Genomic DNA, 10,680 nt, shown 5'->3' with positions numbered 1-10,680 from the left:
TCTTTTCTTCTTCAAAGGATTGTCGAAGTTTTTCTTTATCCTTTTTCAATTTTTCAATATCTTCCCTAAGAAGGCAAAAGGAAGTCATATCATGCTCAAACTGACTGACAACAGCAACTTTAGCCTGGAATCAAGAGTATAGCATATGAATACAGTATAAATAATGGGCAAACCAATATAAGAATAAAGCAAAGGATATATACTTACTTTTTCGAGGGAAGAGCACAAGATTTCAAATCGTTCAGCAATGGGAATTTCATTCATTGCTGATCGATCTCGAGGAAGAATTGTGTTCGTAACAAGAGCTTCTCCGAGTACAGGTGTCGGAGGTTCACAAAATAGAGAAGCAGATTTCAGAAGTTTTGTCTAGTTACGAAGGACAAAATCAGCAACAAAAACTTTAGATGAAGAAGAAGATCCAGAAGTAGTGAATGGAGTAGCAGGTTGAATTGTAGTTGGAATAGTTGAAGATTTCGAAGGCACTAGGACAGGTGCAGCTGTGGTGGCAATTTTTGCAGTCTTAGATACCTTCGTAGCTGGTGGTGCGTCAGTGGTACAAGGTTCTTTTCTTTTCTTGTGATGAGCGCCAATATCGACATGTTTTTCTTTGGAAGAGGTGGGAGCGGCCTGGGAGGAACTACCACCTGTTGTTTTTTCGAGTTCACGGAGTTGGTTGATCTGCCTTGACCACGAGGAATGTGAGATGCCATATTTGTGTACAATAAGGTGGTGATCAAACACATCTTGTAAAAGTGGATAATTATAGAAGTCTGGAATTTCTTGTTTGATTTGGGGAAAGAGATCTTCTATCATTTTAAAACCATTTATCATATAATCAATATAACATTGAGGAGTGTTAACAGGCAATTCTAAAGAAATAAAAAATTTTATAAATCCTTTTTCAGAAGAACAAGGCTGTAAGGAACATGGAGTAGTTTTGAAAGGTATAACAGGTTGGGGAGGTGAAGGATCTTGACCTCGAAGAACGTTACTTTTTAAGAAATATAAGGGAGCAACATAATTATCGATATATGGAAGATCAACATTCGAGACTAGATTTCCATATTTATCAAGACCCGGTTCGAAAGCAGCTTATTTCTTCATCGATTACCTCTCGGAAGATCCATTTTAGAAGACTCTCCACGAATGGCGTTCCCGCAGGTGTTTTTGTATCAAACAAGGTCACAATTGTAGACCAATCAGATAAAAGGACCGAGATGAAAGATTGGTTCAATAGATGACGTACCTCTAAGATTAAAAACATGGTGTATTGTGGTGGCAACAAAGAATTGAAGCAGATGACTCCTATGACCGTGATACCATGATAGGATAGAGTGGCCATCTAAAGTCACTATCTCGATTTACTCTAATGATACCCGGTCGCTTATTTCGTTTCTTGGGATAGAAATATCCACCGGTTCGGGATTGACCATTTTTGTTTTTCTCGGTGCATTCAACAAAGGTATAGTGGTTTTGAAATGTCGATAAACCGGATTTTTGGGATCTCCGCACATTGGGTTCAAGATGAGAATTATAATAGTTGCAAATATGTAGATCTCCAGAATTGTCGCTACCTTGACGAGAGATGGTCGTGGTTCAAGACTTCAATCGAGGTCGGGTTAAGGGAGTCGCGAAACCGCAGACTAGTTGCCCAACAGTGATGATGATTGTCTGGGCATCGCCACTTTGGCATTTGGTCCCTCTTCTACATCCAGCATAGTGTCGAAGAGTGACAGTATCTGGTATCTGATATGCAGCTCTAATTATATCTAGGTTGGGTCTTTTTGGAAAGTAAGGATTCAAACCACCGCTCCATATGTTGTTGTTGTCCATAATGTCGCGCTCTGACTCTGAGGCCACAGTCTCGAAAGGATGGCATGCTAAGCCATTAGCAAGATACGATGGGCGCTAGGCTAGTTCATCAGTCTCAGTACGTTGCGATGTTGAGGCTGAAGAAGAAGAGTTGATTCGAGTGGCAAACTTGATACCGTCATTCGACATATTGGTATCACTAGAAACAATAAATTTTTTATTAGAATTATATCCTTTATCGGTACTACTATCGATATACTCAGTATAATTGTAGAATATTTTATTTGTTATACTTGTATCGAGGTTTCGTGGTGACAATGTCGGGTTTCGAGGGGAGAATGTGTGTCTCAAAAGCATACGTTCTTGACGTCGAAGTCAGGATTGTTTCGAGAGTGTTGGCCTAAAATTAACACAAGTTTTTCTCCTAGCTATACTGAAACAGATCAAAGATTATAATTAAAAATCTAGTTAGTATAGGTGATTGTATAGATAAAATATTTAACTTCAAACCCTAACCCTAACCCTCGAAATTTTAAAAAGAGGAACAGATACGGTTTCGCAATAATTAAAATGAAAAGATATGTGTGTTTATGATAATAAGAAGTATATTGAAGGTTGATTCTAACTAACCTGACAAGTGTGCAGAGAAATTTGGTGAAGAAGACAGCCAATAAAGCCAAGATGAAGCTTTTCAGGTATCGTTAATGGTGGTGGGGTTTGAATGTCTCAAGCTTTTTTGTGAATAACTGAAGAGAGAGAAAGCGAAAGAAAGTTTTATAGTTGATAGTTTGAGATAAAAATTTGAATTTTGAAATTTTTCAATTTGAATTTTGGGTTTTTCCCAGGTATGTCTCGAAACATTCAAATTTTCGAGATAGAAATTTGAAAGTTTCGAGAGGGGGCGATGTCGTGGGCAAATATCATCAGCCCAATATATCAACCCAAATATCATGATTAATTAGAAATATCGACATATATAGCTGTCGATATTTCACACATAGTTTGTATATTGCAGGTTTAAAGCGGGAAAAGGAGGAGGAAGAAGAGAAAGGACACGTGACAGGAAATGATTAGGCAAGACTATAATTGGAGCACTATATAAAGACCGGAAAGGGAAGAAATGATTGATTCCAAATTCATTACACAAAAATCTGTAAAAACTAGAGCAAAGAGAGAGAGAGAGAGAGAGAGAGAGAAATTTGTAACCTCCATTGTTACTCAATAACAAGACCTTACTCTTATTCTGTAGCATTCTTCATCTTCAATTCTTCAGTGTTGTTAATCTTAGCTTAGTTTCACCGAACACTACATGTGCATTATACTAAATGCTTGCCTGAAAGGATTCTGGTCTTGCCATATATTTTACATATACATATACATAGATCTGAAGGATGCAAATTGCCAAGTTGAAGTGTGTATAATGTGGCAATACGATGATTAAGGTTGTATCATACAATGGTAATGGCAACTCTATATAACAGTATTACATACATTAAGCAAACTGTAATTATAGTTACATGTTCCGTTTTAATTGTTTGATTTAATTTAAATATTTGGTGAAATTTTTTCTCTACTTAGCTGGTTTAGACTCTCTTTTGTTCCAACTGAATACCATCCCTTCATCAACTGTCGTCCCTTGCTCTTGATTTCTGTTTCTTTTCCTGGGGCTACTCTTTTGTTTGTCTTTTTTGTGGTGTAGCGATGAACTGGAGGATTTACCTAATAAGCTTTCCTAGTGAATGGTACTTTGTGTTGTAGCATCAATGGCAGTTAGAAGGGTTGACGGTTTCAGCATTCTAAAGGGTTATCATTATTGTTATTTCGCCATGTGAATCGATATTTCCAGCTTTGTGCTAGAATAGGATTGTAGGAATATATATTCATTAAAGGTATGAACATAGATTATCAGCTGCATGTTATGATGGCTATACTTGGTTAGATGGTCACTATCAGGTTTTAGAACCCAAATCTGGCCTGTTCGGAAGTTATGGCGAGTTCAGCATTTCTTTTTTCTGTTAGAATAGAGTCAATAGGCACTATTTTTCTACCATTGGAATATGTCTTTTAGGGTTATCCTTAATGTTAATACTTTCTTTCTTTTTGATTCTATAAAGTAAAGTTAATGCAGCTCTATACGGGAATTTTAAATAGTGACCTGATTTTCACATTTTTTTTTCCTTACTGGTGAAAATTCTTTGGGTGAACTAGTATTACCCCAGCCAATTAGGATCCCCCTACTAGATGGGAAATTAGGGTTTTCTCCCTCCCAATACACACCAAAAAAAAAAAACACTGTCAACCCAATTTGACTTTTTTTTTTGTGTATCTAGGGGAAGACCCTAATTGGCTCATTTTGGGGATAATATTAGTTAACCCAAATTCTTTTGCACCCAACCGTGTTGTTGAATGCTGAGTAGGTGGTGGCATCCTCCTTTTTTAAGAGGTCACTTGGAAGTTAGAACCACCAATACAGGATTGCTTGAAAAGTGCATAGCTGAAAAGGGTAAATGTTGCAACAGTAGTTCAATCTCCTATCTTCTGTCTCAGGATTTGTGGTTCTAACTTCTGAGTGTCAGCATTTAGCTTGCACCAAGTTCTGGAAAACCCCAGGTGGTAAGTGACGATGGTATCAATGGTAGAGTGTGTTGGTTAGGTAGTGACAAAGTGGCTTCAGAGCGAGGTATTATTGATGAAGACATGAAGTTTGTTCATGGCTTATAGGTATTAGTCTCACATATGTAGGGTTTCTTCCAAGATCATGGGTCTGTTAACGTAAATCTTTACTTTTGAGGAAACTTATCAAGACATATATGGTGGCAGAGTGGGTCTAAGGCCTTTATCCGAAATCCGAATACCTGAAGCAGCTCACTTGGTTGAATTCTTGGTTTGCTTCCTAATGGTCACTAGTTTGATTCCTCTTAAGGCCGCTGGCAAAGCAGTACCCGTTCGAATTTCCAACCAGGCCCCGTGATTAGTTGAGGTGCGCTTAAGCTGGCCGGGACAACCGGTTAACAAAAAAAAACCAAGTAGTATGTGTCCCGGGATTAGTTGAGGTGCTAAGCTGGCCCGGACACCTGGTTAGCAAAATCAAAAAAAACAAATAGTACGTGATGAACCCAATTTCCATTTTGTGCCAGTGGACCGCAATCCTATCATGTTGTACCCAATTTACATTTTGTGCCAGTGGACCGCAATCCTATCATATTGTACCTGAGTTTCAGCAAACCTTAACCCAAAATGGATTTGTCTACGCTTCACTTTTTGGGGGTAACTTGTAGGTTGTAACAATGTTTTCCACATGAGGAAAATTCGTCATTGTCTTACTCGGTTTCCACTTTTGAGTTGTTTACTTGGCAAGGCAGATTTACGAGATACATGGGTTTGATTTAAGAAGCCACGGAACAGCACTTGCAATGTCACAATTATTTTCATGATTAGCTCAAATTAGCTATTGAAAAACCGTATATACATACACTCATATACAGTACATGATTAGGATTATTCAGAACTGATATTTTGATTGATTCATCCACAATTTGGATCAGCAGTTTAGGAAAGCTGAGTAAATTAGTCGGTGAAATATCACACAACAGACTTGACTAGTTTACAACTTTAGATTCTTTCATCTTTTTTGGAAACGAACCCTCACGCCTTTATTGCCCCTTCAGAAAAAATATAAGAAATATCTTAAAATAGCAAATTTCCATGTCAGAAAGTGAGTTTAGTTATTAAACGCTGAGTCATTGATTCGAACATTGCCGATTCACAAAGTTTTTTGAAATTTGAAAACATAACCGTTGAAATAAACGTCTATATCAGCTTCTTTCCTTCACTACTCCTCTACAGAAAGAATTCATCTCTCTATTTCTCACTCAATCTCAATCTCACTCTAAACTCTATCTAATCTGTAATGGCGGATACTATTGCTAACGCGCCCATTGACGCAAACTGGGTTGTCGAGAAGAAGAAGAGAGGAAGCAGAAAGGCTTTGAAACCAAAGGTCTCATTTTCAAATGAAGCCAACATTATTGCAGGGAAAAATTCTCCTTTACCAGATCTTGGAGATGTAGCAGGAAATGAGAATCCAGAAACACAGATCCCTCTCAAGAAGAACAAACCCCGCGTCAAAAAAGAAGGGAAAAGATTCTTTTGAGAAAGAGTTGCTAGAAGTTGAAGAAAAGCTTGAACAAATGCGTATTGAGAAAGAAAAGACTGTGGAGTTGTTGAGGGATCAAGTCAAAAGTTGCAAATGAAAGAAGAAGAACTTGAAGTCCGCGACAAAGAACAGGCGAAACTTCTTATGGAGATGAAGAAGTTGCAGAAAGTGAAAGAGTTTAAGCCCACCATGGTTAGTATTCTTCTTCTTTTTTTCCTTTTAACTTTCGATTTATTAAGAATTTTGTTTAATCGGATAACGCTACTTTTGCAGAATTTTCCTCTTGCTCAAACTATGAGTGAGACGGAACAAGAAAAGAAAGGAAAGAAGAAGAAGAAGAAGAGGCCATGTGCAGCATATGCTCTTTGGTGCAAAGATCAGTGGAATGAGGTATTATATTGATTCTCTTTATTCTTTGTTTGTTTTGAATCAAAATCCCCAAATTTCATAACTCATCATTCTTTGGGGCTTTTAATATGTAGGTTAAGAAGAAGAACCCCAATGCCGAGTTTAAGGAGATTTCTAACATAATGGGAACAAGATGGAAGAATCTCAGCGCTGAGGAAAAGAAGCCTTACGAACAAAAATACCAAGATGATAAAGAAGCTTATCTACAAATCGTTGGAAAGGAAAAGCGTGAGACCGAAGCGATGAAGTTACTTGAGGATGAGCAGAAACAGAAGACTGCGGTGGAATTGCTCGAACAGTATCTACAGTTTAAACAGGTTCGAATAGGCATCCAAGTTTTAAAATTTCACAATTTATCAATGAATTTCAAGTCTAATGCAATTTCATTTCGTGATGGCAGGAAGCAGATGGAGAGATTAAGAAGAAGAAGAAAACGAAGTAAGGATATTAGATCATTTTCCTCTCCTTTTTGTTGATTTTTTTTTCCCATAAAGAAAAAATTAATAACCTATCCTTTTACTATACTTAATGCAGGAAAGAGAAAGATCCTTTAAAACCAAAGCGATCTCTATCAGCTTTCTTCATATACATGAACGAGCGACGAGCGGCACTGGTTGAACAGAACAACAATGTTCCGGAGGTAATAATTTATGTTCCCTGAGCTTCACATTGACTTTGTCAAAATGTATATCTTGCTCAAGTAGTGATTAGAACTAATCATTGTACAGATTGGTAAGATAGCTGGAGAGGAATGGAAAAACATGTCCGAAGAACAGCGAAAACCTTATGAGGAGGTTTGTTTTTCTTTAATGTTTGTGGATCTTTCAGCTGAACCCCTATAGGCTAAGATATTAGTACACTTTAATTTGCAGATTGCAAAGAAGCAGAAGGAAGAGTATTTGAAAGAAATGGAACATTACAAACAAAAGAAAGAAAATGAGGATGAGATTCGCCGGCAGGAAGAGGAGGAACTGATGAAAATTCAAAAACAAGAAGCCTTGCAAATGCTAAAGAAAAAGGAGAAGACAGATAACATCATTAAGGTCTTGTTAGATCTTGTGTTAACTACGAATTGTGGTTTCACTTAGTACATTTGCTAATTGAGTGTTGATTTTCTAATGTACAGAAAACAAAAGAGAAGCATCAAGAGAAGAAGAAACAGAAGGACGAGCAGAAATCTGACCCTAACAAACCGAAAAGGCCAGCTTCTTCATTCATTCTCTTCAGGTAAATAATCCTAACAGTTCTATACACCAAAGTTGTTAATGTTTATGATATTTGCTGATTCTGCTGTTGCAGCAAAGAGATGAGGAAGAACTTAGTGCAGGAGAGACCGGAAATCAGCAATGCAACACTCAATGCCCTGATTTCAGTCAAATGGAAGGTATGATCAAAATTTCTATCTTTAGGGAGAATACTATGGCCATTAAGTTTTATAATTTATGTGAAGTTCATCTAATACAAGTTTTGGTACTTTGCCTTGTTTGCAGGAACTGAATGAAACAGAGAAAGAAATCTGGAATAACATAGCAGCAAATGCAATGAATGCATACAAAAAGGAAATGCAAGAATACAACAGTCAGAAGATTGGGGTTTGCGAAACTCGAGTATAAGTGAGGCTGTTGGAGTTCGACTATACTCAAACTAGAAGTGTTGTTAATAGTAGTGTCGTGTTTGTGTGACCAAGTCTTTGTTTGGTCAGGTCGGTCTTTGACATAAACTTAGCGACTCTGTTCAAGTGGTTCTGTTGAACTGAGTAACAGTTGGTTTTCCTAGCAGGGTCAACTGTTTAGTTTTAAATAGTCTTATGCTCTTGTTGAACAGAATGCGTTAGCTTCTGAATGTGATTTCTCAATGGCACTTGACGACATTCAAGTTGATTATGTTTTGCAAGACATGATTTTTGTGTCAGATGTTGATTCATATCAAGTTAATCAAAACTGGAATCAATTAGAACGAATCTGCATTAACTGGGCTAGCCAAAATGTGTTTATTACAGCTGAGACCTACATTATTGCATAGCTGAAACATGTTTCAATGGTGCCTTAAAGCCAGTTGTCTCAGATCAATTGTGGAAGATGGTAGAAGTCTATGCATATACCCTGAAAAAGTGTATTCATTTAAGGATATGCCTTGTGCAAAAGACACCCCCTGCCAATTATACACACTAACTAAGGGGCTTAACAAGCAACTCGTGCGATGCATGAATAGCCATATAGACCACCTCAAAGAGACACAAATCAGTGTTCAAGTACAACTTTCAAACTCCCTAGACTATTCAGTAAGGTGGTATGAACTTATGAAGAACGCAACTTGTTTCCATACTGTTCCTAAGCATTTCTCATTACAACTTTGATTCAAGTATTTTGAAAAAGACGGCCTCTGAGGAGCAGGAGACGAAAGAGGATGTGGATGAAAGCACAGAAACAGTCCGATTATAAGATACTGTGACTCCAAGCCTCAAGAAAAGCTAAAAAAAAAAAAAAAAACCTACGAAAGAGCACAGAGACAGTCCCGATTATAAGATACTATGACTCCAAGCCTCCAACAAGAAAAAAAAAAAAAAAAAAAAATCCTACACTAAGTGTAATTCTAGGATAGGAGTGGTATCTTCAAGCGTTTGGACAAGACTGTCTTGTACAAACCTGCCATCACAAACTGCACACCCTGAAACAACAATCAGATTTCCATCCAAATTGAAGCTCAAGGATATGTACACTTACTTTAAAGGCATGGTGGCCAGTAACCACGATTAAGATGTATTAGTGTATTACTGAAATCTGATTGGTCACAACCAATCCGTCCATTTTTCAGTTTAAAACACTGGAAGCTCAATGTATTGCCTAAATGTAAGAAGGGGAAATGCAGCTGAGTTGGGTCATCAGTTATTTATTTACTTTTAAAGAAGGGTTTCCTTGGTAATCTGATGGAGCACAACAGAGCACAACAATTCAATACATTTAATGGGTAAAAGTCAGAAAGAAAAACCTCGACCATGTTAACTGGTTATACTCTGGTAGAATGTCTACTCTACTTCTACACATATGTATCAAAAATCTCAACAGTTAGCATTGAACCAAAACCTTTAGTTCGGAAAGATACAAAATTATTTGACAAACAGATTCATGTCCAGCTGCAAATACAAGTTTGTAAAGCCTCCACAAACATACAAACAACTGAACAAGCTAAACATACTTAATGCATCCTTCCCTTGGTGGCTGACGAAACATCCTTTCCTTCATCTTTCTTAGTATCCTGCAAATTTTGAATAATGGTTTTCAGCAACGCGACGAATACTAACAAACAATAAATTGAAAGTGGGCTTACTTTTTTTAGAAGATAATATCCAAACACTGGCGACCACGACGACTGCTACGGGGCCAAAATTATAACCGGCATAGTCAACAGACTCCACTTTCGGTAGATCATTTTTTTTCCTTGTCTTCCTTTTGGCTTCTTCTTCTTCTACGGTGACGGTTTGTTGTTGATCACCTACTACTTTGATGAAGCCAATTTAATGGCTTTTTTTCTTTACAAAAAGGAGGCCCAACAAATTTGCCGAAAACTCCAAACTTTCGAAATTCAGTGAATGAGATATATTGAAATTCTCATGGCGTTACGCCGTTATCTTAAAAGCGAAATTTATTACGGGGAATGACTCTCACTGACACAAAATGCCAAAAAGTAACTCTCAATGATACATTTTTTTTTTTCCGTAACTCACAAGGATTTGGGTAGATGAAAGGTCAAGTATACCCTCGACGAAATAAAAACGGATCCGGGTAGATGAAATGTCAAGTATATACCCAATAATGCGAAATAATTAACTAGGCCGGATTAAAAGCGACCCGGTGTATTTAGTATGAACATTTATTGGGTATGAACATTCAATGTTAATAGTCCTTGGGTATGAACATTGATTGAATATAAACATTCAATGTTCATAGTCCTTTCTGGGTATGAATATTCAATGTTCATAGTCTTGGGTATGAACATTGATTGAGCATGATTCGATGTTTAGAAAATCGCTTTGGGTATGAACATTGAATGTTCATAGTCCTTTAATATGATTCAATGTTCATACATCAATATATTGTATAAAGATACATTCATTTTTATTTGGATATGCATAATCATTGTTCATACACGGCGTGAAGGTATGAACATTTCATTGTTCATAGTAAAATGAATGAAAGCGGTAAAATCGGAAAATATTTATTTTAAATACGGGTCATTTGTCCTTGAGGGTTATTTTCATGGAAGGGTATAACTGGTATTTAAAAAAAGTAAAAGGGTCGGGCCAA

The 10,680-nt window shown here is 37.1% G+C and overlaps 1 protein-coding gene and 1 long non-coding RNA gene across 2 annotated transcripts; one reads left to right on the top strand and one right to left on the bottom strand.

Moving 5' to 3' along the window:
* Positions 1-5,628: 5,628 nt before the first annotated feature.
* On the top strand, positions 5,629-8,256 carry LOC147495423 (high mobility group B protein 13-like). The gene is given in 12 exon segments (XM_086566619.1): positions 5,629-5,908; positions 5,910-6,045; positions 6,048-6,160; positions 6,242-6,358; positions 6,451-6,693; positions 6,777-6,814; positions 6,911-7,016; positions 7,105-7,170; positions 7,249-7,419; positions 7,503-7,603; positions 7,676-7,760; positions 7,867-8,256. Coding segments are annotated over 12 exon segments (1,485 nt in total). The 5' UTR covers positions 5,629-5,722; the 3' UTR covers positions 7,990-8,256.
* A 1,097-nt stretch (positions 8,257-9,353) lies between these two features.
* LOC147495422 (uncharacterized) lies at positions 9,354-9,812 on the bottom strand. Its single transcript, XR_015199132.1, has 2 exons — positions 9,704-9,812; positions 9,354-9,631 (listed from the first exon to the last, which is right to left on the bottom strand). It is a non-coding gene; the product is annotated as an uncharacterized LOC147495422 (long non-coding RNA).
* Positions 9,813-10,680: the final 868 nt, after the last annotated feature.

The sequence above is a fragment of the Coptis chinensis genome, chromosome 6, assembly GCF_015680905.1.
Source record: "Coptis chinensis isolate HL-2020 chromosome 6, ASM1568090v1, whole genome shotgun sequence".
NCBI classification, from domain to species: domain Eukaryota; kingdom Viridiplantae; phylum Streptophyta; class Magnoliopsida; order Ranunculales; family Ranunculaceae; genus Coptis; species Coptis chinensis.
This window is presented reverse-complemented; position numbering and strand designations above follow the sequence as displayed.